General features: G+C 35.5%; 1 protein-coding gene across 1 annotated transcript; it reads left to right on the forward strand.

Annotated features, from left to right (window-relative positions):
* The first annotated feature begins 56 nt into the window (after positions 1–56).
* LOC121735669 lies at positions 57–27,869 on the forward strand. Its single transcript, XM_042126570.1, has 20 exons — positions 57–390; positions 595–1,443; positions 1,889–1,900; positions 4,013–4,129; positions 4,203–4,331; positions 4,564–4,649; positions 5,354–5,425; positions 5,625–5,714; positions 6,230–6,350; positions 9,342–9,402; positions 9,693–9,793; positions 9,964–10,122; positions 11,456–11,581; positions 13,198–13,370; positions 14,168–14,303; positions 16,244–16,366; positions 23,126–23,235; positions 25,011–25,127; positions 25,583–25,768; positions 27,641–27,869. Exons 1-20 carry the CDS (start codon positions 159–161, stop codon positions 27,857–27,859), a joined length of 3,219 nt encoding a protein of 1,072 aa, XP_041982504.1. The 5' UTR covers positions 57–158; the 3' UTR covers positions 27,860–27,869.
* Positions 27,870–27,947: the final 78 nt, after the last annotated feature.

A 27,947-nucleotide genomic window follows, 5' to 3' on the forward strand; every position in this document is an offset into this window, starting at 1 on the left:
GCTGATTTCTGCCATTATTGATTGTCAGTTGTCACTTTCATAAATATTGACAACTGCAGACAGGATTTGCAGTTTCATGATTTAAAAATTAAATAAATATTAATGTTCATATCACAAACTGATAAGCTGTTTCATATTATATCATAAGCACCAACAGAATGGCGGGTTTTAAATTGGCAAAAAATATTATATTTCCTTTAAAACAGAAACAGTGCAATCTGTTTTTTTCGAGAAACTTAGTTTCGAAGCAGCTTGTGTATAGTGAGTTTGGAGAGCCACTGCAAGTTGTAAAGTTGAGAGAAGTTGAGGTTCAGCCTCTAAAAGAGCAAGAAGTTTTGGTGCGAATGTTAGCAGCGCCGGTTAACCCCGCTGACATCAACACAATACAAGGTAAACAAAGTTTTAATCTGATATTTTACTATTACTTGTTTGGCCTCATGTTATGAACAATTTATATGTAGTATGTAGGATAAACATTATATCAAAAATTGGCCTTGTAACCTTTGAAACCATAAATCAAAGTTCATATTTAAAAGTGGCAAAGAACAACTTGTGTTGAACTAGATTACCATTTTGTGACTTGTTTATTCACAGGGAAATATCCAGTCAAAGTAAATCTTCCCTGTGTGCCAGGAAATGAAGGTGTGGGCATTGTTGAGGATATGGGCAATGGTGTCAAAGGATTGGCAACTGGAAACAGGGTAATTGTCACAAAACCTGTACAAGGCACATGGAGAGATATAGCTGTTATTAATAAAGACTACCTCAGAGTAGTCCCTGACACTCTAGGCTTGGTGGAAGCTGCAACACTCACCGTCAACCCTTGCACAGCATACCGAATGTTATCTGATTTTAAACCTGTCAAAGATGGTCTTGTTGTGATCCAAAATGGAGCTAACAGTGCATGCGGCCAAAACGTCATACAAATATGTAAAGCTTGGGGAGTAAAGAATGTTAACATCGTCAGGAACCGGCCAGATATAAATGAATTGAAAAAATACTTAGAGTCACTTGGTGCAACTTATGTTTTGACGGAAGAAGAATTGAGATCAACAAATATATTTAGAGAAAAGAAGCTAAATAAGCCAGCCCTGGCATTAAACTGTGTGGGTGGGAAAAACTCCCTTGAGATGCTAAGGCATCTACAACACTCAGGCCAGATGGTGACATATGGTGGAATGTCGAGAGAACCAGTAACAATTCCAACTTCTGCATTTATATTCAAAAACCTTTCCTTCCATGGATTCTGGATGACTGCTTGGAACGAAAAAGCCACTGTGGATGAAAAGAATAAAATGTTTGATGATCTTGTAAAAATGATGTGTGAAAATAAGCTAAAAGGTCCAACTTCTAAAATGGTCAAGTTTGCAAACTATGAAGAAGCTTTAGGAAATGCTCTATCTCCACAAGGTTTTACGGGCTGTAAATATATTTTAGATTTCTGTTAAGAATATAAACAAAGTAAATAATAATTATTACTTTGCACCAGGTATTTTGTTTTAAATCGTTGAAATACAATTTGTATTATATTTCAACTATTTTTCCAGTTTTTAGAATATAGATTTTAGAGTTAATGAAACTTAATACCTATAACCTATTCAGGAATCATGAATTTAAAAAATACTGGAAAATTTTAAAAGCAATTTTAGTAAGTAATGTGCGTCAAGAAAGTCATGACGGGGTAAAATTTTATAAACGTAATCACGCTTAAAAGGTGTATTTTTTTATTTGTATTTTCACAGAGAACGCTTATCACATTTTAAAAATTGTCACCTTGCACATTTTTATCTCGAATTAATAAAGTTCTCTTATTTTTTATTTCATTTAAAAAAATTCCCGCCTGTTGTGACTTTCTTGGCATAATTAAATTAAAATTAAAAATACTTAGGTACCTTCCTAAGTATTTTTAATTTTAATTTAATTATGCCTAATCTAATATCCCCCTTAAAATTGCTAAACAAAGAAGAGTTTTGCAGGGAATGTGAAAGAGTGATGTTGTGTTTTTGTATTATTTTCCTAAAATTGTGTTAACTGGGTTTTTAATGTGTAATAATAATAACTAGTAGGATACTAACCATTAGATATTCGTTTTCATACACAAGTGTAGGAAAGTGATATCCAGAAACGTGCTATTTTGTGTTCCCTCCAAAACTCCATCGAAAGTTTCAGTAAAGTGTCTACCACTTTACTGAATCGACCGACTTGACTCGTTGACTGTATTGACTTTTACTTAGACTTTGACTAGACTTTAGAGCTGACGATACATGAAAACGATGCTAAAAATTGTATTTTACCGCCATTTACTTGACACTAGCCATAGTTTTACAGCCGAAGTGCCATAATAAGAAAAAAAACCAAGAAGAGGAAGAAAATTTGTCAGAGTTTTGCCGGGAATGAGAAAGAGTAATGTTGTGTTTTTGTATTATTTTCCTAAATTTGTGTTAACTGGGTTTTTAATGCGTTATATTGGCAGGATATTAACAATTAGATATTCGTTATCGTGCACAAGTGTAGGAAAGTGATACAAAATCCAGAAACGTGCTATTTTGTGTTCTCACCAAAACTCCATCGAAAGTTTCAATAAAGCGTCTAACTCTTTACTGATTCGACCGACTTGCCTTCTTGACTTGTACTTAAACTTGACTAGACTTTGGACTAGACTTAAGCCCTAACCTAGACCTGACGATATTGAAAACAATAATTATAATATCTAAAATATTATTTTCCCGCCATAATATACTCTTCTTCTTCTTCTTTACAAATGGCCGACTCAGTGAGTTGCCCATAATATACTCGTAACTCGACAGTGTCGAACCATGGCCAGTGTCGACTGTCGAGTCGACACTGGCCATGGTTAAAGTGTCATAAAGCCGAAGTGCCATAATAAAAAAAAAACTTGGTTGTCAAAGTCAAAGCTCAAAAATCAAAATTGTTACATATTCCCCGCGTTCCAGATGACGTTAGAAACGCTCACGCTCAAGACCGTAGTTTTTCCCGTTCCACTAGCTTGTGAGCGTCAGTGATACAAACCCAAGTGGAACGGATTATGGATCGTTTTGAGCGTTTTGAGAAAAGTTTAAAAAAATAACTATATTTTTTTTTATACATAGGTACATTGAACCGAACTTGGATATTACGATCCTTTTCTTCAAGTCGTAAATAAAAGTAATTTTATTGTTTATAGTTACATTTATTTTAATAAAATATGTAGGTACATAATATTATATTTGTTTCGTTTTTAGTATTACATTTTTTTACTTAAGTAATCATATTTTAATATAGTTAAACTTTTATATATTTGAGTTTTCACATTGAATCATATTTTAATAACAAAACCACATATTTTGAATATTGACTATTGTCACAATATACATATAAACGTTAGGTAACAATACCGCTTAATGCTTAGTCAAGTACGAGTAAGTCAACAAAATAGGAGAGATGAGATGTTATTTAATTTATTTGATTAAAATATTATTTGTAATGAAATAATATAAAGTTTTTGTCTCTACTCTCTCCTGAAAACTTTCCAAACATGGCTTTCGCGATATAGTTACGTTAAAATTAAAAAAAAACTAGAACGCCCACTTTGACCCATCTTCGTCAAGGGTCGTTTTGAGCGAAAATGATGACGTCATGAGTGACGTCATAGCCGCTATCAAAACGACCCCGGTCGCCAAAGGGAACGGCAGAAGGGGACGTTTTGAGCGTTTTGGTCAAAATTAACGTCATCTGGAACGCAGCCATTATAATCTGTGGCTCAAAAGTCAAGACTCAGGCCTCAAAAATCTTGGAATTTGGAAATAAACTTTGTTTTTATTTTTAACATGAATAGGCTTTGTTTATTTGTGTAAAATATTTTTTATTCTCCACACTTACGACTACAATATTATGCGGACCAGAGGTACAAATTGAACACAACTCTACAGCTAATGTAAAATTGTAGAACAGGAATAGTTTTGTTTATCTTCCTTTATCAGGGAGAAAGTGCTTATAATACATTATAAGAAATAAGTATATACAGTTGAAATGGATCAACCAATTTATGAGGCATATGAATTTCTCCAAGATGACGAAAGTCAAAATGAAAGCCAATTTCTAGTAGTGCAAAATGATGGTACATTTTTGAGTAAGTAAATGTTTGAATTGACTTATTTTGTTGTGAAGACTATATAATATTTATTGAACTTTTGTTTTTGTAGCTGTGAACAGGCCAATACAATACATATCTCAGGGTGAGAATGTAAAAACAGTGCTACAAGGAGCACCTGCAGAGTTTGATGCAAATCAACAAGAATTTTTTGTCCAGAACTCTCAGGAGTTAATAACAGGTAAAATATTACCACCTCCATCGTGGGTATCGCAGACACAATAGATTTTCAATTGTTATGCGGCAGCCTGCTGCCATTTTGGAGTAAGTAAATAAATAAGTAAATGCTTGGGGATTGATGGGTTAAAAAAAGCACGTCATAAAAAAGAAATGTTATTACTCGCTTATTATGAATCTTAGGGCTTAGTAGGATATAACTTTACTCATAGCTAGATCTATTCATATTTTTTCAGATCAATTTGTTGTGTCCAATGGTGATAATAATGAATATGACAATAGTTTTTTATTAAAAACAATTGAAAATGTGAAGAATGAGGCAGTAAGTAATAAAGATATTATTTTTACAAAGGAAAATATTGTTGAGTACTCAATAGGCATGATGACTATTTTTTTCTTATCGTATTTGAAAGACACTTAAAAAATAGAAACATCGTTGAAAGAATAACTCTGATAGCTTAAAAATTCACCAAGATATGACAATTCAAATATCTCATAAAAAAGACCTGCCCGAAACGCTCCATACAAAGTGCTACGAAAGTATGACGTCAATCTTTCGTAGTTTGTACGCATCGGGAGACAACTTTGTTCGACAGGTATATTAAATATTGCGTTTATGAAAGTGGTTTCATAACAAAAGTTGCTTTTTATTGCAAGGGGTTATGTTATCGAATTGTATACAAATATTAAGAAATTTAATTGAAAAAAAATTCGACTTGAATATCCAGCTTCGAAGGCGCATAACAAAAAAAACAAAAATGCTATCAAGCTGAAATTTTAGGAACACTTATTTTTTACCGTAAAATCTTTATTTTATTAACAAAATTAGCTAATCTTTGACCTTGTCATCATCCCTATTGCCTATTATGAGAAGTGTAACCTACATTCAAGGCAAATAAATTATTATGATAATGAGATTAACAAAAAATTAATCTCAACACACTGGTTTTACTCAAACTTGTACCTTATGCTCAATATATCATGATATAAATATTTATTAAATATTTTTACATTAATATTTTTTAGCAGAGTGAACAACCTGAGTATGAAATATCAAATTATGTAGATGGAAAACCTATAGAGGATACTGATATGGAGGTAAACTTTTTCTGTACTTCACTTTATAGACACTAATTAACAATACAAATTGTTACTGTTATACAACTGGGCCGCCTTGACGACATAATATTTTGTACTCTATCCGTACATAATCTTCCAAAGTCAACAGTAATTAATAAAATTATGTACTAATCTGTTAAGTATATGTAACTGTAATTTATGTACTAATCTGTTACAGAGCCAAGAAATTCAAAATACGTATGAGGATGTTCCGGCAGAATTAGCTAATACTGAAGAAAAAGCACCATCACAGGGTGACTGTACTGAAGTAGGTTTTTAATAGCTTGTCAAAAAAGAGTAGACGCCGATCATAATTTTTAAATCACATAAAATAAAAAATGAGTCAGAGCGTTAATATTTAACATGTACAAACATTCTCTGAGAAAATACAAGGCGCAAAAAGTACCATTTGAATGTTATTATGTTTGGAAAATTTATTTTTGCATCTACTTTTTCATGACAGACCGTACATACTACAACATTTCAAAAAGTGAGGCTAGTAACTCCATATGAAATTACTATAATAGCTAACCAGTTTTAGACAGTAGACCTATCCCATTTTGACTTTGACTACCCACAGACACTAATTGATCATCAGGCAACAATAACATTTCCACTATAAAAACCGTCCAATTGACTTCACAGTTCCTCAACAAATCATCTTAGCAAATTTTATTAAAATATGAAGAGGCAACAGACTGACAGGCATTTACACATTTATAATTTTAGTATGATTGTAAAAGAATATTTTGTAACTTTGTTACCATTTTGTATGTATTTCAGATTACATTGAGTGATGAGCAATATCAACTATTACAAGAGAAGGGATGGATACTGCTAGACTTTGCTGACAAGAAATTTTTACTAGATTCAGTTGGACTTCATGACATAACAGATAATCATGGTAAGTTTTAAACCCATCAATCCCCAAGTGGCACCCGGCTGTCGCATAACAATCAAGGTATTATATAAAGTAGGTAGTATATAAAGTAAATACTTTTAGGATTAAATTTTTTTTAATAGTATTTTGTTAAGTTTCAGTTAATTAATTGTAAGTAAGTTAAATAATATTAGTAGTGTGGCGACAGAACACGCCTCCTTCATCATCATCACTTCCCCGCCCCTCCGCACCGCGCCAGCCAGCATTGCCTCATCGGGTACATCGTCCACTAGCCGCAATGTACCGCGGCCTGGCAGACTCCGCATCGGCATCATCGGGCTTTCTCACTACACCGACCGGTCAGCAAGCAGAGCACATCTCTCCTGGTTAGCATGCAGCATCGGCCCTGCACGGCAGCTTATCCGACTCACTGGATCCCGTGCAGCAGCTTATAGTTCCGACTCACTGGGACTCACTGCAACAGTTCCGACTCACTGGAACTCACTGGCACTAGGCGACTCAAGCGACAAGACTTCAAGATTCGACCTCCGGTCTTCGGGGGGGAGTGATGTGGCGGTACCCACAATTCGCCAAACATTCCTGCATCGCGCTATCGAAGTTTTCTGAGCGCGTCTGTATATATACGACAGCTGAAATGTATCACGTGGGCTTCGGCCTGACCGAGCATAACACCTCGCTCGGTCGGAAGATCTTCCTTTGGCCACCACACATTATCCTACAGTAGCAATTTATATTACAATATTTAATAAAAAAGAAATTTACACCTAGTATAAAATATGTATGTAAGTTACCATAGCAGCAGCGTGCACAGGAATCTGACACAGGGTAAGCACTAAGAAATGTAGTCGGCACTCGGTCACTAAACAAAGTCTAAGTTTTAATGGTATTACTAACTGCATAATGAATCCAGGCAACAAACTACAAAGACTAATTTCCAGATAGTTATCACGGCCTATATATATGGTCAGAAAAAATCTTAATAGCGCGATCTAGCTTACGCCGACAACGCAGCTAGTGACATCTATTGATAACATTGTGAACTTATTACTTTTAACATTCACAAAAACTTTCTTTTATATAGATTTTTAGCATAGCCAACAGAACGTTCCGATGTAAATATTATGTAGATGCAAGATTTCTGCCACCTCAAATATCTTATAGAAATCAAAAAACGCACTTCTTAATATTAAACTGTTAAATGTACTTATGTATAAACTTTCAAATTAATGTTAAAACTTAAGATGAAAAAATCTTCTTAAAAAACTATCTATTAAATATACTGGCGCAACCAAAAATAATAATATGTAACCACAGATAATGTATCTAACAGACAACAGTGCTCAATCGAATTGAATGGCCTCCCAAAACACAAAACATTTCTGCTATGTAAACAAATGATAACCTTACTAAACAAGAATGCATAATGTCATACGTCATTAATTAATTAGATTTCCTTCTATTATTTTTACTCGGATTATAGGCAACGAACATTATCCGATAACTCCTGAGCGCCGCGCGCCGGCGCCGGCCAAGCCGTCGGCCGCACCTCCAGTGATGCCAACTCTTCAAAAAATTTCCCCCTGAAGCAACTTGAAAACCCACTGAATTTCAATCAGAACTCCCCAACTAGAATTCAAATATAATTTATCGCTTGGAGTGCTTTCCACTAAGAGATCAAAACGCTGAAAATACTACTTCAGCCGACTGAAATTGTTGTGGTCGCGGCGAAAACGTCACTCATGGCGTCATTTTTATATAAAAATAGTACTAAAAACGAAATAAATATACATTTTTGCTTCAAAAATTTTACGCCCAAGAATATCCCCAAATATTTTTACTCCCTAAAATACTCACTGTATATTTATTTTTTTCCTACTAAAAGTGGGAAATCCCTATAGTTGGCAACACTGCTGGGCTCTGCCGCAGGACTTTCAGTACAAATATTCATGTTTGTGTGCGCTGACGAACTGTGTACGGACACGAAAATTTTAACGCATACATAAGCCTAGGGTCTGCCGCGCGCGGGCTGCATGCCTTGACCTTGAGCCATACCGTCGCGTTCGCACTTCGCACCTTCGATGCTATTTCATAAATTTAGGCGTTTTAAATGTATTCATTTTTATTTTTTTCTACTATATTTTTTACTATCTTCTATATATTAATACGTGAGCCAAAAACTTTGTATCCCTTTTTACGAAAAATGGGGAAACGTAGGTGAATGAAATTTTGCACAGTTATAGTTTATATGGTGAAGGAGTGCATCAAGCTAAGATTATTTTGAAATTATGCTTTTATCATACATTTTTTTTAACAAATAAAACATTACACACACTACAACACACTCACTAGGAAAAATGACAGATTTTTGAGTGACAAGACTATACATACGAATTATACTCTTTTATTTCTGGTTGAAGTCTGTTGACAACAAGGTGACAAATTGAAAATGGATTATAGTATTTTTATTAGACAATGCTTACACGGCCAGTCTGAGATCAGCTGAGTCCCAGAGACAAGAGTTGAAAAAAATATGATAGTCAATATTAATATTTTTACAAAATATAGCTGTACTTAGTAGTCCTAATGTCGTTGAAACTAAGGTCGAATTTCGACCATTGGGCGATCGCTAGTTAATATTTAATAATTAACGTCGTGAGTCATCTAAAACGTACGAAAGTTAAATTAAAATATCTGTGAATGGCAAGTAATGCACTGCATTTCTGCCTTCAAGAAGTGCACGCCCCTGAACCATAGGGCATAGTATGTAATAGGAGAGATATATTATGTAATAGGAGACCAAGCTCGGTTCAAAAGTCTGGAATATAACTTACAGAGTTTAATCATAGTTAGTGCTCGAAATATTTCTATATAGACTAAGGGAAATATAGTAATGCTAAATATTACAAAAGTGTCAATTCCTTTTCTCACTTTTTGCCATCAGATTCTGGCAGACCTATATATTTAAATTAAAATACATAATTATTATATTTTCAGAACTACAAGAGAAGCTAAGGAGTGAGGTTGCCGACCAAAATACTGCGCCGGAAAACAATAGGTTTTTATAATATTTATGTTTTTTTACGCACACACACACACACATACACACAAGTATAAATTGATATTGTTGACAACTAGAGGTGTAGTGACTAGTGACTAGTCAGTGTCTGTTACAGTACTCCCAAATTAATAATGCGCATGGAAATCTTCGCTAATTGTCGTAATCAGGAAAACACTCGAATCTATGAAACTTGCATTTTACACCTTGTTCAAAGGAAAAGAAGTAAATATTATATAGCCGGTGGCTGTCATTTTTCAACCATTTAAATAAGTTTTATTGGATTTCAGCTCTAGCCCAGATTTACAAGAGTTTATTAAAACAGAGACTGGCGATCAAACATCAGCAAATGCAATCGACCAAGATATCCAAGACACAACAAGAGTTATAAGTAATAGGCTTTTACTTTTGTAATATCTTTAGCTTAATAATATGAGGAGCTGGCGAACAGTACCTACTGGCGAACAGAACCGGAAATACTTTCGCACTCTGGTGGACTTGTCCGGTTTTGTTCGCCAGCTCCTGGTATAACGAATCACCTGTATTTTTTCCATTTTACAGACAAATCTAACTTAAAAACGAAAAACAAAGGTCAAAGATCAAATGAACAGATTGTATTTAAGCAAGAATCTAAAGAAGTCGAAGTTGAAACGTCGCCAGCAAATGTACCCGTACTCAGTCATAACCCGATCAAAATCAAAACTAATTATCTGTTTAAAGGTAAGTTTGATAGTCTCATTACAATTACTTTAATAATAGTATGTTCGACACCGGTTTCGGTGGCGGTGGTCGGTTTCATTGAAATCAGCGAAGCAGTGCCCAAATGTGTGCGCAGTACATAAGAGCACAGTAGGACAGATGGCAGACACGACTGGCGAGTGATGGGGCGCAGAGCCACATGCTTTAAGTAGTGTGTGGTTAACCCTGCCCTGATGTTATGAGTTATGACAGGGTTTCTCAAAGTGGGGTACGCGAACCCCTAGGGGTTCGCCATTCGACGGAAGGGGGTTCGCGACAAGATTTACGTAATGGTGGCAATAGGGATAAATGAAATTCTTCGAGCTGATTTCAAAAGGATGTCTTTGATAAATTTTTGGGCAGCTAGACAGGCAGAGTATTTCGAACTCAAACGCAAAGCGGCGAATTCCTCTTCCTAAAGGGGAGGGGGAGGAGGGACTTCAATATAAGTAAGGGGTTCGCTGTCACCTGGAAATTTAATAGTGGTTCGTGGAGCCGAAAGTTTGAGAAAACCCTGAGTTATGACATCATTTGTACTCTGTGTGATTATTATTGTGCGTTCTGATCAACGCGGCAACAATTCAGATAAAACGCCACTCTATGACATAGGCTATGGGTTTAATTTTTAGGGTTCCGTACCCAAAGGGTAAAAACGGGACCCTATTACTGAGACTTCGATGTCTGTCCGTCTGTCTGTCTCCAGGCTGTAACTCAAGAACCGCTATAGCTAGACTTCTGAAATTTTCTGATGCCGCTATAACAACAAATATGTACTAAAACAAATGAAAGTTAATATTTAAGGGGGGCTCCGTTTTTTATATTAACAAACGTCATTTTTTTTTGTCTTTTTGGCTCGTAATCCATAATGGCAACATATAGACACTTAAAATTTTCAAAAAATCCTCAATTATATGTGTACTTAATTATTAAATAATTAAATTAAAGTAAAATAAATAATTAATTCTTCAAGCCCCATAAGAGCACCGGTGATCGCGACAACAATAGAATACAATAGCATTTCCTGGAAACTGTGATTGAAGTATTAAAAGGGGGGCTCCCATACTAAAAACACATTTTTTTCCTTATTTTCGTTCGGTACGGAACCCTTCGTGCGCGAGTCCGACTCGCACTTGGCCGATTATTTTAGCTCTACGCCACTACAAAGCTTGACCAATGTCGGTAGAAAATGAAACCTAAAGCCTGTGTCATAAAGCGGAATTTTATTTGAATTTTCGTCGGTCGCAGTTTATTGTCACTAAAATATTGTTATTGTTTTTTTTTTTGTTAATTTATTTTGACTAAGTACATTTTTCAGATATTCCTTCACGCGTGGTTCTGGGTAAAACTGCGAAAGGCCAAGACCTGGTAGCCAGAGTCGTCAAAACGAATAGACCAATGGCTGACACTACCGCCAATGTCAACAGCCACCCCAGTGGGCCTAGTAAGTGCTATACTAATAAATAGATGACGCCCACAACTCCGTTGTGTCAAAATTTTTCTGGGGTAAAAATTATCCTATGTCCTTTCCCGGGATTCAAAGTATCGCCATTCGCCATACCAAATTTCAGCAAAATCGGTTCAAAAATTTGGGCGTGAAGAGGTGACACTTTTGCATTAATAATATTAGTACATCTATACTAAGATTATAATTGAGAAGAGTTTGTTTGTTTGTTTGTTTGAACGCGCTAATCTCAGGAACTGCTGGTCCGATTTGAAAAATTCTTTCAGTGTTAGATAGCCCATTTATCGAGGAAGGCTATAGGCTATATTTTATCACGCTAATACTAATAGGAGCGAAGAAGTAGAGGAAAGTGTGAAAAAAACGGGAGAAATTATCTGAAATGGTTTATTTGAACGCGCTAATCTCAGCAACTACTGGTCCGATTTGAAAAATTATTTCAGTTTTAGATAGCCCATTTATCGAGAAAGGCTATAGGCTATATTTTATTATGCTAAGACTAATGGGAGCGAAGAAATAAAGGAGAATGTGGAAAAAATGGGGGAAATTATTTGAAAGGGCTAATTTGAACGCGCTAAACTCAGGAACTACAGATCCGATTTGAAAAATTCTTTCAGTGTTAGATAGCTCATTTATCGAAGAAGGCTATAGACTATATTTTATTACGCTAAGACTAATAATAGCGAAGAAATAGAGGAAAATGTGGAAAAAAACGGGGGAAATTATTTGAAAGGGCTTATCTCACGAACTACTGGAGCAATTTTTCTGTTATTTGGCACAGATAAGAAGTAGACCACGTGAAGGATCATAGGCAATTTTTTGTGGACTAATTTGTCTGTGAAATATCTTATTTACGCGGGCGAACGACATCACGCGTAAAGTTAAACGGCTGGACCCATTTTGCTGAAATTTGGTATAAAGATACTTTGAGTCCCGAAATAGAACATAGGATACATTTTGTCCCGGAAAAATGTACGGTTACTGCACAATATACTTTTATGATTTGCGCGTAAACTATTCAATCTATTCTGATGGAATTTGGTATGGAGATATTTTGAGTCTCAGGAAATGACTAAGAATACCCGTATACATAGGTTCCCGCACAGTAAACTTTTATGATTATCGCCTAAGCTATTCAATCTATTTTGATAAAATTTGGTATGGCAACACTTTCAGTCTCGGGAAAGGACAAGGGATACTTTTTATCCCGGAAAATATACGGTTCCCGCACAATAAACTTTTATGATTCTCGCCTAAACTATTTAATATATTTTGATTAAATTTGGCATGGAGTTTGGAGATACTAATTTGAATCTGGGACAAGGAATATTTTTTGTCCCGGAAAAATGTGCGGTTCCCACACAATATACTTTTCTGATTTGCGCGTAAACGACTCATCAGTAATATTTATAGATTACGCGGGAGTATATATTATTACGACATCCTATCTTGCTATCTTTGTATAATGTAGGTTTTTCGCACCAAGGATAATTGAAATAATATTATTAATTGTAATAATTGTAGTCCGTCCGTCCGTGTATGTAAGTTTGTTTCGTTTTAGTAAATAATCCATTCATACCATTATATTATATTTTCAGATTACACGGGACTTACCGAATTAAGATTCGAGAGACTGGTACGTCAGAAGCTCAACGAGAGCGAGCAGACAAGGAAGGAGGACATCGCCGCGGCGCAGGTGGTCGTCAAGCAGCTGCTGTCCGTGCCCAGCTTCAGGAACATCGTGGTGGGCCGACAGCTCGTCATCACTAAGGTAAGGCTTCTTACAGACGAACGGCGCTTGTCGACGGCAGCTGTCAACAACGACAACAAAAAAAAACGCACAACCGGTCACACGGGTGCTGAGTCAGCGTTGCGTCGACGCAGCGCTGCAGTTTGACGCATAGCCGGCTACACGGTCGCTGCGTCATCGCAGGGTAAAGCGTTATTACGAAGCTGTTTTAACGTTAAAAACCCCTCCCGATTCGTCTCGGGGGCTGCTGTCCGTCATGTGTGCGTTGCGACGACGCCGCGCGCCGTGTGATGGATGACCTTGGTTATTTGTGTGTAAAATAACGCAACGGCAGCGCTGCGTCGACGCAACGCTGACGCAACGCGCCGTGTGGACTAAAAGTTCTGTACCGCTATCGAGTGAAATTAGGCAAAAAATTGTGTTTTTATGGGGGCCTCCTTGAATTGTAATTTTATTTAAATTTTATTATTAATTTTATTAAAGTACAGTAGTTGAATTTAAGATTGTTTTAATAATATGTCAAGTGCTTTCCTGTATCCATTATTAGTTAGATTATAGCCTGTCAAGAAAGTGAAGAAATTAAAAGTGGCAACATCGTAGTGTCATCCCTTTCAAATCAATGTATGAAAAAAGGGATGACACTACGATGTTGCCACTTTTTAATTTCTTCACTTTTTTGACAGGCTATAATTTCAAATTGATATTTACCCGCTTCTGCATCCACTCGTGTCTTCAATTATTGTGTTTTGAATGGGCAATACAAAAAAACGAATATTCCTTATATAAGTAGACTTTATCCCTAATATTTTTGTTTTCAGTCTATAACAACGGAGACGACTGTCGGTGTGATGTACAGTGAGAAGAAGTGTACGCTTGTGACGGGGAAAGTGAATGATGAGGGGCAGGGCCTAACATACATACCGAAAATGCTGCAGAAACTACTCTCCGATGGAGGTAACATGTTTTTTTATGGTGATCGAAGTGTCTAAACACACTAGGCTGAATTACGCCGGCGTAAATTTCGCCGCAAATGTCAAACGCATACAAATATGCGACGGAATAGTGCGTCGTCTCTCGCGTTCCGCCCGTATTTTGTATGAGTTTGAAACGCGGCGTAACCGCGGCGAAATTTTCGCCGGCGTAATTCAGCCTAGTGTGTTTAGACACTGAGGTTTGATTTTCAACACCATACTTCAGAAGATTCGGAGCCTATTCAATACATACAAAAATAATTCTTCAGTATACAAATCTTTCGATTTCTTTTTTAACCGACTTCAAAAAAGAAGGTTATCAATTCGACGCGTATGTAATATTTACAGAACTGCCCAATTTTCGTGTATGTTAGTCTATATCAGCGTCTGAACAAATGTGCCAAATTTCAAAAGTGTATGTATGCATGTTTTTATGTTTGTGTTCGCATATCTCTGGAACAACCATTCCGATTTCAGTAATTCTTTTTTTTTTTTTGTTGTACTAGCAGCCCCGGATCTAGGGGGGGGGGGGGCAAGCCGGGGCCTATGCCCCGGGCGGCCAAATTCACACTTCACGGACCAATGGACAACTCATTATTTATTTAACTTTGACCACGGAATAAATAATAGCACAAGTACAGCAATTTAATAGCCATATCAACTTAACCGATACCCTGAGCGCGGAGTGACCACCACATGCTGCACGAACAATTTATTATTCGCGAGGCGCGTAGGCATAGTTCAAAATACGCGCCCGGCTCCCGCTCGCTTTTAAACCCTACCCTGTTAAATATATTATATCCTACACATTGATAGCTGAAATTATATGGATGATAAAGGTGAACATAAACATAAGTAGGTAGGCGGGGCGGCATTTTTCAGTTTTTGCCCCGCCTAAAAAAATTGAAGATCCGGGGCTGTGTACTAGGTATTGTTCCACTTAGGGAATAATGCAAGTTTCATCAAAATCTTAGTTTTGAAGATAGGGTATCTCAATTAAGTACGTACAATTTTGAAGTCGATTTTATATTTTTAAAATACAGTTTTGTAATATTAAATTATTACAAAATTAATCCGAAAGATTATTAATACTATAAAGTGGAAATTCAAGAATTACATAGTTGTTACTAAGTTTTTAGGAACCAAACAATTTTTTGTAATATTAAGCATAAATATTTGTAATATTCAGAGACTAAGGGAAGGCCACTTTTATCTGAAAAATCTTGAAAAAGAGCTCTTTATCTCAGCCTAATATTTATTCTTAGTGTAGTCTAAAGGTTGATTCAGACCGCAACGCGACGAGGCGAGGCGAGACACGGCGCGGCATAAAGTATGGATTTGACAAATTTAAATTGCGCGAGACGTCTTGTGAATCTGCAAAATCCATATAAATTTAGAAATGCATCTACGCGTCGCGTCGCGGTCTGAATCAACCCTAAGGCTGCGTTTCCACCAGAGATGTGTTGCGAGGAATGTGATTTTAAGATCAAAAAGCATCGCCGCGCTGAGCCATGTCATGGCAATCTCACGTCAATGAAGCGATTCTATTGGTTCTCAAAAACACATTCAAAGCGAGGAATGCCTCGCAACCACTGACCTCTATTATAATACACTGGACAGGCGATCGCTAGCAATAAAATGTCGCCATATTGGCGCTGATTGCTATGTGAAAGCAGTAGTGAGTGTACTTGGAACTACTATTTTGCAAATGGTGGTTGTAATTTTCTATGTAATTAGTTCACAGTACGCTCACCGCGGCGCTTCAAATCGGCACAAAAAATAGCTGTCATTTTGTACGGCATAGCCTGTCCAGTGTGTTATAGAGGTCAGTGCTCGCAACACAATATCTCTGGTGAAAACGCAGCCTAAGGATGGTGTTTCGCTAGTATGGTTGTAACGTAATATTTAAATACTTATTTACAGAAGCGATCCTGTACTTCAGAAGATCAAAGGATATAAACGAGGGCAGTTTCCTTCACATACATGTGTCCGAGATGAAGGCAGTGGATGGCATCGTTCGGGTCTCCATTACACTTAACAAGAGACGTAAGTTGAACATAACATTCAATTATTTATTAACTCTATAGAAAACAAAATAGTCCACTTTCGTCTTTTCTACAAAGTAACGAAAGAAGGGAGTAAAATATATTTAGATTATTGACTCTATTATGTGAAAAGTAAACTTTATTTTGCAAGTGCTAGGGCCTAACATAAAAAAAAAACCGAAAGTTATGCTCTAATTGGCAGATACTGTTTTCTTTATATTCCATATATTTTTAAAGCTTAAATCTTCGGTCACTAATATACAAGATACACACTACACAGTCCCATACAAAACCTCTCGAAAATCTGTCGCTGAGAAATAGAGTTTACAAAAGTATACATTTATCTAAAATCAACCTTAATCATAGTAATTATTAAAGATCTTTTTATAAAACAATGTACATGTATGTTTACAAAGCAATAAATTTTTACGAACGACGCACGCTTCAAACTTAATTCAACCATCAAAGTTTAAATTGTGTCAGTGCCAAAAGTGCACTTCAATTTTACGGCCGCACTTCGCCGCTGGAACAAGGCGAAGTGAAGTATGATTGGAGTCGAACTGTTCAACTTTTTTTTTATTGTAATAATTTTAATAGTCCATTTTTTAATTTTCCGAAGTTTAATGTATAAATTGTGTGGAGTAATTATTTTATACTTGTAATATTATGTTGTCCTAATATGTTTACTTTTATAATTAACTAAAATATACGTGTATACATTGAATATAAATGCTTAGAACATACAACGCTCGCTAAAGTCGGCTTGGAAAATTCTTCGCATCTTTGCCGTGCTATAACTGATATCCAATCTCCACATCTAACTGGATCTCGAGGAAACCTAAAAAAAATTCCTCAGTAAAATAAATAATAATTAATAGCGACTCCACCAAATGGAACAGAAACACAGTGTATAACCCGAACATTTCAAGTGGGCATGATAAACTACGATAAGTAGCTTTAAGGGGCTCCAATACGCGAATGACCTTGGGCAAACGAGTGTTTCCACACCCCACTTCCGTACCTCACCCCCGCGCCATTCGCAATAACGACATCTAGTGCAATATCGAACAATCAACACAAAATACATATTTTAATGTAAAGAGGAAAACTATTATAGACAGTTCGCTTATTTCACAAAAGGTTAATGAGTCATGGTAGCGCAATGGTCAGGTCAGCATGAAAATTCATCATACATTATGAGTCTCAGGTTCGCTACCTGAAAATTTGATTTTTATTAATTGCTTTTTTACAACATTTATTTGGAATATTTTATTATTAATTGGGTAAAACAAATGTTTTTTCTTCAAAATGTTATTTATTCAAATTGCTGTTTTAAAATCCCTTCAGAATGTTTAGCTCATTAAAATGTAACTAGAGTAAGTACTCAAAAAATACGTAGGTAATGAATGATAGCTTATTTATTGACTTTTTTTTTATTTTTTATTCAGAAGTAACGCGGCGCGGCGCGCCGTGTGCCTTCGCTTTTAGTAGTCGACGTTGTTTCCGTGGACGTTTTTTGCCAAATAATAAATTAGTAAATAATCCATGGTAAATCTACTCGACACAACTGTACAGTGTACACGCTCGAGAATAAAATTATTATACTAGCAGCGCTAAGGGCTGCTGTACACCGGAATGGCAGCGGCGAGGCGAGCACTTTCAGTGTCATACCGTCATACGGTTTTAAACTTTATCTTCATTATTGTAATAAGTACATAGTATCGCTTGAGAAGTCTACTAGTCTAAGCGATAAGTTGAGAATGGCGAAATATAGAGATAAGGGTCATAAAAATACGTGCGATAGCTCATTAGATTCGGGAAGAAGTCTAGAAAAATGTATCGGAAGCGTGTATTAGCACACAAAAAATTGCAAAAGTTATAAGCAAATTAGGTTGCCTAAAAAAAGGTATTACGTTTTTTGTTAAAAACTCCGGAACTATTAACATTTAAGAAGTTTAAAAAAAAGATTCTTAAAGAGGAGGAAATATCCATAAGAAAACTCGCAACCTCCTAACTCCTAAGTAGGGCATCGAGACCGGGTTTTCCCGAAACCTGAAAACCCGGGTTTTTTGAGCTTTTCGGGTTTTTCGTTTTTTTGATAATTATTAAAGGCCAGACCTGATTTAATGGTATTTATAACAAATTTTATAACATATTGTATAGGTTTAATTATTTATATTGGTCATAATTACACAACATATAATATTTTTAAGAAAAAGTTTCGTTTTAGGAGCATTAAAGACTAATTGTCATAAAAATATTTATTAATAATAATTAATAATACATATTTTAAAAAACCTACCAAAACTATTCAATGTGAAAAAGCCAAGTCTCTTCAAACAATCTGTCCTTCGCAAAAAGTTTTCAAATTTCATAGAAGCCAAGTCTTGTTAAACTTATTTTATAGTTTTCAATCAACATTCAGTGATTGACTACAGTTTTGTTTATTATGTGATCACAGGCTTACAAAATAAAGTGTGGACAGCTTCAAAGGGTTCTAAAGACTCAGAAGTAAGTCTGCTGAAAGTACCGTAGACTTTTGATGATGGGCAAGTCAGCCACTAGGTGACAAAACGTTGAAACTTGTTGGTGATAAAATACACCCATCAATAAGGTCTTAGGGATATTTGTATTTTTGGAATATCTAAAAACCTGTCAGGAATTTTTGAAGACAGTGTATGGAACAATGATAGCTTATTTTTTAATATTTAATAAAATATTATTAAAAACACTTTTCCGAATTTTATCGTTTATAAAGCAATCACAGGTATCTTACAGTCACAAAAAGTCAATAATAAGTAAACAAATCTTTATTTCCTTTCATAAACTGAAAATTTTATTCGAATGAGATATTTTTATTGCTGATTGTCAAATTAATAGTAATAATTTATACTGATCGATTTTTGGCTGTATACAGTATTTTTACAAAAAAATATTTATTGTATCCTGCTGCGGTATGACACCCAGTTTTCTTTGCAATTTAAAGTCATTATTTTCAGTCGTCTAACTTACTAAAAACACTTAAAGGTTTTTGTTTGTCGTTATGCTTTTTGTCATTATTTGTTATATTCACAACATAATAAAAAGCGACAATATGAAGACAATGCAATCAGTAAAAAGGTTCCAGGAGAGCAACCAGCCCCTAGAAACTGACAAAACCATGCCGAGGAGTTTCCATCAAGTATATTTTGAACCCATGTTTTTGTATTGCCGGCTGACAAATGCGACAGATTGCTTTTTATTGGTTGAGAGACTGATGTTGGTAACACATAATAGGACGAATGGTGGCTTTCTTTAGCCGGCCGTGGATATCATACTCACTGCGGAATTACTAAAACACGTGATTTCGCTGAATCGAGATGAAATATAACAAGCAGAGTTTTTATCAGCACCAGCGCCTGAGACAATTTCTTGCATGCCACCATGGTTAATCTTCCAAATTCATTAAAAGCAACATTCCGCATTTGCCATAATATTATATGGTAATCTGACATGAATTTTGTCTATTGTGACTAGAACTAATGACTACAAAAAGCTTTGAGGTGTAGTGTAATGTAAAATTTTTCAGTAAGATTTTCCAGTTTGTTGGATAACAGAAAAGTTACCTTAAATTGCAAAGAATTTTCGGCTTCATACCGTAGCGAGGCAGACAAAAGGCAATTTCAAGTAAAAACTAGGCACAAAAATTTAATTACAGGTATATCATCAATAAGGACCAAATAATTATTAATAACGTGACAATCAGCAATAAAAATGTAAAAGATGAAATAAAGATTTGTAGGCATACGTTTTATATTTAAGGTTATTCTTCCATTTACTGTCTTCAAAAATTCTTGATAGATTTTTATATATAAAAAACAAATACATTTAATAATATAATTATGCAATTTGGAGGTGAAGCTTGTTGTAATACTTAATCTTGGGCCGAAAATATTTGATAAGATCCAATATGTATAATAGGAGAGGTAAATAGTCGCTTTTCTAAAAGTATGTGACCGCACACTATGGTATTTAAATAGTATTTTACTGAAAAGGTGTTGGCAATCGCTGAAAATCATATTTTAAGTATTGTCGCTTCGTTAATCTTTGAATTTTAAGAAAACCCGAAAAAACCCGAAAAATCCGGGTACCCGGGTTTTCGATAAAAACAACCCGAAAACCCGGGTTTTGAAAAAAGGGTCCGGGTTTCGATGCCCTAGTCCTAAGCCTCCGCGCGACATTTTTAGGTAGCGCGCGCGGCTTCAAATTTCAAAACCGAGCAAGTCACACTGATTATTTTTTTAATTTATTAAGGTATTAAATATTGATTTAAAAATGATAATAATAATAATACTTGGATTTCTGAGGCTGATAATAATAATAATACTTGGATTTCTAGTCTTTTGTTCAAGTTAAAAAAATATTATAAACAAAGTATTACATTTTTTAAATTTTTATGGCGTGATCTTGTTAAGTATGTTTATATCAAGGGCTCCACGAAGTGAAAAATTTTTACGAAAATTATTTAAGATTTTATTTAAAGTACAATGAGGACGGAAGTTCGAAAAATTTCGTTAGTTAACACATTTTGTCTAATTTGTTGAAAAATTAACTTGAAGTTAAATTTCCAACGGGAGCAAATTCTTTGAAGTGTTCGGAATACACCATAAGTTTTTGAAATTTTTAAATCAATATTTAATACCTTTAAAAAAAATACTCAGTGTGACGTGCTCGGTTTTGAAGCCGCGCGCGCTGCCTAAAAATGCCGCGCGGAGGCTTAGGAGGGAGTTGGGAGTTTTCTTATGAAAATTTCCTCCTCTTTAAGAATCTTTTTTTAAATCTTCTTAAATGTTAATAGTTCCGGAGTTTTTAACAAAAAACGTAATACCTTTTTTTTGGCAACCTAATTTGCTTATAACTTTTGCAATTTTTTGTGTTGCTAATTAATACACGCTTCCGATACATTTTTCTAGACGTCTTCCCGAATCTAATGAGCTATCGCACGTATTTTTATGACCCTTATCTCTATATTTCGCCATTCTCAACTTATCGCTTACACTATACGGCCGCCCGTGGCCGCTCGTGGCCGATATCAAACTATGTACTTAGATGCGACGTACATGCCGTCTAAACTGTAGCAATCAGCAATGTTTTTGCATGCAAAATGTGCATCGAGAAAATATTGTCGTCCTTTTTTGTCTTACAGTAATATCATATACTACTTTCTCAATACTTATTATTACAAACGGACGTTTTATTGTTGTTCATTTTGACGGGCTCATTCATGGTTTCAAGGATAACGGTGTTTATACTAACTCACTGTATATAAATGTATATCATAATACATGTACCTACCTATACATATAATAATTATATTATAAATATACATGTAGTAAAAAGAATAATTTCAATATTACAAACGTCCGTTTGTTATATTGAAATTCACTCCAATTTTGTTTATTTGTACATATAAATATTTTGCACGTATCATTACATAATAATATAATATTTAAAAAAAAATTGCATCGCAATCGCGTGCATTTGTGACCTTCACATCGGGCACGCCCACGCCGCCGTCTATTCGGTGCGTATGCATGTTACTATAGCAAAGCAAGTTCATTGTAGTTCTGAATAATTATGACAGATGGCGTGCCTGATTTTACGTAATTTAAATCGTAGGCGCAGCGACGCGAAGCGACACAACCTCCCCCTGCAAAGGCGCGCAGCCGTCTGCCGCCCGCGTCCCGCTCTGACCCCTCTCTTCAAAAACAGCTATAAGTTGTCATATCTAATAAAATATTGCATTAAATAAAAATGAAAGAAAACACATTTGTAAATGACATAAATACTCATAATTTGAGCCAAAATTTCTGGCAATATATTTTGAAACAACAGAATTAACACAATATTTGTAGGAAAATTATTGCGTTCAAATTTTTTTTTTCTCGTAAACTATACTTCTAAATTAGAATTTTTTAAAAAGGAAATGAAGGTCAATAAATTAGCTATCATTACGTATTTTATATTGAGTACTCTCTTTACATTTGAATGAGCAATGAAGGAAAACTCTGCGGGCAATATGGTATTTTCACGTAATGAATCCCCTTAATATGAGTATTCGCAATTGAGATGGTTTATACCTCGTTTTGATTTATTAACAACTTAATTTTAAAACTGTTTTTTGTTGATTTCTTAACGAAATACTAGTATTTACAATACAATTGTATGAAATATATTAGGATAAAATTAATACTTACCGGAAATATAAAATTCCATCCTTTTTTTGCATTTTAAACGTATGATTTTTACAATTGTTAAACGGGCATGTTTCCCAGCGGAGGGTTCGAGCACTACTAAATCGAAAGTCCACCAGAAAGTTGCGTTTGGTGCTCTTTTAGTGAGGTAGTTTTTTGCCGCGGAGTGTGTATCTTGTATATTAGTGATCGAAGGCTTAAATATATAATTAAGACATATAACCTCCTTCTTTTTGGAAGTCGGTTACAAAACCACACTTGACGTGCGGACGTAACAACAAAAAAATAAACGGGAATAGAGTCAAAGAAATCGATTCAAAGGCAATGAAAAGGATGCGACCCGGTCTCAAGAGCCGAACCGCGTCTTGAGACCGGGTCGCATCTTAAGTACTGACTATTTATACCGGCCTAAAAGTCGTGATCTATCGGATAAGTTTCACAAAACTCATTCAAATTACGTAGGCCCGCCTTCTGCCTATGAATGTACTTCTCTGATAGTAGTTATATACTCTCCTTTTTTTTCTCAGATTTACCTCTTAAGCTGGTGAAAGAGCAGATAAAACTGCGTCAGGTGTACGCGTGCAGCTCGTGCGCCGTTATGTTCGAGGGCGAAGAACAGCTGCGGCATCATCAAGAGGTAAATATTCTTTATTTAAGAGGAGTCCACACCGCTCTTTTTTCCATACAAACGTTGTCCCCTGTTTCCTCCCTGGATAATGCTAGCAGAGTTATAATTTTTTTCCTGAATATCTACGGCCACTAATACAATGTTCCTATGTTTTCTTTTTTTTCATAATTTAATTATTAAATAAGATATGAACGTTCAAAAACCCAAAAAAATGGCCAGATTTACCGGTGTGTTCAAACATCCAGAAAACAGATTTGGCTAGATTATACAAAAAAAAAACTAAAATATAGGAACACAGCTCAGGCCTTTCTTTAATTAATATAAAGTTAGATGCACATACTTTTGACAAAATTTGTTCTATTGTTACTTCAAAAGAATCGTATAACCCTGATGGAGGCCTGTATACGCCCACAATGATTAGATGGCTCAGCTCTATGCAGGCCACTTCTATTATTCGTTCAGTAATCAGTAGAGAGACTCACAATATCCTTACGTTCCTTAAACTTCAAATTGTTTCTGATTAAAATGAGAGAGCCTCCTCTAATGGCATTTTCTCTACTGAACGAACTTGCTATCTGGTGATCATTGAAATTGAAAATGAGTTCATTTGATCTGAACCAATGTTCAGATATACACATAATATCAATGTTAAATTCCTTTAAAAATAACTCAATAGATATTACACGTACTTTTTTGTCATTTCTCTATCCCCTGGTGTATCCTCTTAAAGAGACAATCTTATATATTTATATGTAGTATCTCGACAACGTCTGCATTGCCGAGAGATAAATATCAATATATCAGTATTAAAATATCGTAAGGGGTTTTGGGAAAAATAAATTTTAGATATTTTAACATAGGTGATCCGTGATAACAAATGCGACAACGTCTTTAAACAGCTTACCTTTAACTTATTACAAATCAAACTTATAACACCCCTCTTTTTTGTCGGGGGTTAATATAAAATGTGATAGTAGCATCGGCTCAGGATAAGATACCTAATTACCTATACAGGGTGTAATAAAAGTAAGTGATAATACTTTAGGGTGTGTACGTATTCCTTGTAAAGATTCTACTGTGAAAGTAGCAACGCTGAAAGACCAAATTCTTTTTCAATATTGTATGGGGAAACTCGTGACGCTTGCCCATACAAAAGTGAATTTTTTTTTCGTTTTTTAGAGCTGCTACTTTCACAGTGAACTCTACAAGGAACATGTACACACCCTAAAGTATTATCACTTATTTTTGTTACACACTGTATAATATATAATATATTTGCAGCGGTGCGGGCGAGCATTTTCAGTGTCATAATATGATTTTAAACTTTATCTTCATTATTGTAATACATCGCTTGAGAAATCGCTGCCATTTCGGTGTGAATTGACCCTTATTGTTTCGTTGCTTTTGCCATATTTTAGTGTGCGAAAAGGAACTAAATATAAAACGGTACTCTCATATTTCAATGGGAGTTACGTTTCCTTAGTTTTTATTATTCGTAGGGTTCCGTACCCAAAATTTAAAAACGGGACCCTATTACTAAGACTTCAATGTCTGTCTGTCCGCTTGCTATTTTTTGCTCGATTACAATAATAGCAATAGGTAGGCAATTTAAATGTTCACAAAATACTCAGTTGTATATATAATTTAAAAATTAATAATAAAATTATAAAAAAACACATTTTTACCAACATTTGCTCGATAGTGGTACGGAACCGTTCGTGCGCGAGTCCAACTCGCACTTGAACGCTTTTTATAAAAATAATTCTAAAATTATACAATTCCAGACTGAATGCATGGAAGTGGACAACACTTTGACTATTGACACGGACAATCAAAAATCTGCGTACACTGTAATTGTTGAGGAGGGCAAGGAAAAGCAATTCATGTGCAACCAATGCCAAGTAAGTAAAAACATAATAAGTACATAATATATTATCTCTCTTTCTCTTCTCCCACATATATTATTACATGGCTATGCGGTGTGGCATATTTTGTTAACCGACTTCAAAAAGAACGGAGGTTATCAATTCCACCCGTTTGTATGTAATATTTCCAGAACTATCCAGTTCTTGCAAATGTTAATCTATAATCTATATCAACATCTGAATTCTGATCAAATGTGTCAATTTCAGAAGTGTGTGTATGTTTTATATTTATGTTCGCAAATCTCTCGAACTACATGTTGTATTAGATAATGTTCAGCTTAGGGAATACTGTATAATTTCATCAAAATTGTTTCAGTTGTTTTTGAGATTGGGAATTTTCAAGTGGTTTTAATATTTTGTAACTATAATTGAATATCTAATTTAGTTTTATTACTCGGTGCTAACTTAAGTATAATTTCATTTAATTTCAGATGACTTTTACCAAATTGGGCGCTTGTCAGAGACATGTTAAAATACATTACAACAATGAGAATGAAGCCACCATTATAGAAGAGAGCGAGAAACAAAGAAAGAAAGGTTACAAGTGCAAAATGTGCCCCAGTACTTATTCCCATCAGGCGACACTATCGAAACACATCGTCGCAAAACATTTAAAGGTGAGACAACAATAATAATAGCTCCCACACCGATTTCGGTGACGCTGGCCGGTTTCATTGAAACCAGGCCAGCTACGCAGGAGCAATTTTATAGTGCCCAAGTGTGTGCGCAGTACACAAGAGCACTCGCTATTCCTTTATTCTCATAACCCAGTGGGACAGAAGACCGACACGACTGGCGAGAGATCAGGCGCAGGACCGACTTTTTACATGCCCGTCCGACGCATGGATCATCTTACTTGTCAGACAATCAGGTGATCAGCCTGCATTGTCCTAACCAAACTTGGAAATAACATGTTTCCAACGCGGGTATCGAAACCACGACCTCCGAGTCAAGAGCCGCGCTCTGTACCACTAGACCACGGAGACAACAATAGAGAATACAGTGTAAGCTCTTTATAACGAAACTCAAGGGACTCAGCATTTTTTAACGTTATAGAGAGTTATCGTTATATGGAATGAACAAAAAACAACTGATAATACGATAGGTATGTATGCTTGGTCGAAGACCATCACTTCCGAGAAAACAATGCGTCACACTGCACGTGTTCAAGGAAATTATGGATAACTAAAGCTAGACCGACCTCGGATGTTTCGGAGTTTCAAAGTCTTTTGTTACCTGATAACATAACATAAACAATAATACCGATAATGAATATTTACTGTCTAAAAATATGAACACATTTCTTCGTAATAGAGAATTGGGTATCGCTATAAAGAGTGTTTCAATATGTGGGTTTTAACGCAAACCAACCAATTTGGGCTCACTTCAACGTTATAGGGAGTTTATCGTTATAAAAAAAAAAGATAACGTTATAGTTACACAGTATTTTTCAAACGTCGGAGCAGAGGGCGCCACTAGCACATATAGTAAATAATCTGACATGTTGCACACGTCGGATTATTTACTGTATGTCGGATCAGAAACGTCAAACGTCGAACAATACTTTTGTGCCTTCAGCTGCATTTAGTGTGAAAACATTGCAGTAATATATCTTATTGTACCCTCTTATGTGACGTTTTATATTTTCAGTCTTCTGGACAAACTATAAAGGCAAGCAGACCAGGGCCTGTAGACAAGTGGCAAAGCGCTAACGCTAGCGCTACAAAATGTATGCGATATGACATAAGTCATCGCTTCGCTAGCGAATACTAATGTCATTTTGTAGCGCTAGCGTTAGCGTTAGCGCTTTGCCACTTGTCTACGGGGGCTTGTATTATATAGTTATTCACTACTTACATATTTTTAATAAGAATGATGAAAAGTATAATTGACATTATGGCACTAATATACAGGGTGCAATTAAACCCACCGGTCAATTTTTTTAGGGCTTCTTAGATATCATTAGGAGAGTCCATTTCCTAAAAAAATAGGGTGTTAATTTTTTTCAATAACAATATTTTATACCACTTAAAATCGTTGCAGAATGGTCACTTCGCGGCGGTGGGTACAGCGGGGGTGACGCGAGGGGTGGCGCGCGCGCAGGGTACACGTCATGCGCCGGTGACGCGTAGTGTCCATCAATTGTGGTGTTTTTAGGATAACTTTTGGATGCTATTTCTCAAAATTTTAGTACTGAGTGATTATAAAAGAAACAATACGAGTATTTTTATTTTTAACAAGGATCAATATATCAAAATTCGCCCTCGCGTGACTCCCCCGCGTCACCCCCGCCCATACTCACCGCCGCGAAGTGACCGTTCTGCAACGATTTTAAATGGGATAAAATATTATGTCATCTAAAAAAAATAACACCTAATTATTATTTTTTTGTTAAATGGACTCTCCTAATGATAACCTAAACCCTGGAAAAAATTTGGCAGGTAGGTTTAATTGAACCCTATATATAAAAAACACTTTATTTGTTTCAGGCTGAGGTCTCCATGATGAACCAAGCAAAAATCATAAAAACCTATTCCAGAAGCAGTCAAGTTCAAAACCCTATAGAAATTGATGATGATGATGACGAGCAACCGAAAGGTGGAAAGTCTGTGTATTACAAATGTAAAATGTGCCCCAGTACATATGTCCATCCGGCAACATTGACCAAACATATACTGTCGGAGCATGTCAGAAATAAAATACGATAATTTTTGTAATGAAGATACTCAGTGATAGTATTCATTTTTATAGTCATAAAACATATTTTTGCTTTATTCTGCTACTTTTACCTTAATT

Source organism: Aricia agestis, chromosome 17 (genome assembly GCF_905147365.1).
Source record: "Aricia agestis chromosome 17, ilAriAges1.1, whole genome shotgun sequence".
Taxonomy (NCBI): Eukaryota; Metazoa; Arthropoda; class Insecta; order Lepidoptera; family Lycaenidae; genus Aricia; species Aricia agestis.

Excerpts from the sequence above, each read along its gene's own strand:
- LOC121735669 (XM_042126570.1), top strand. The coding sequence starts at position 159 with ATGGCGGGTTTTAAATTGGCAAAAAATATTATATTTCCTTTAAAACAG. Across the intron at positions 4,130-4,202 it reads AAATGATGGTACATTTTTGA|CTGTGAACAGGCCAATACAA; the intron begins GTAAGTAAATGT and ends TTGTTTTTGTAG. Across the intron at positions 16,367-23,125 it reads CATTACACTTAACAAGAGAC|ATTTACCTCTTAAGCTGGTG; the intron begins GTAAGTTGAACA and ends TTTTTTTCTCAG.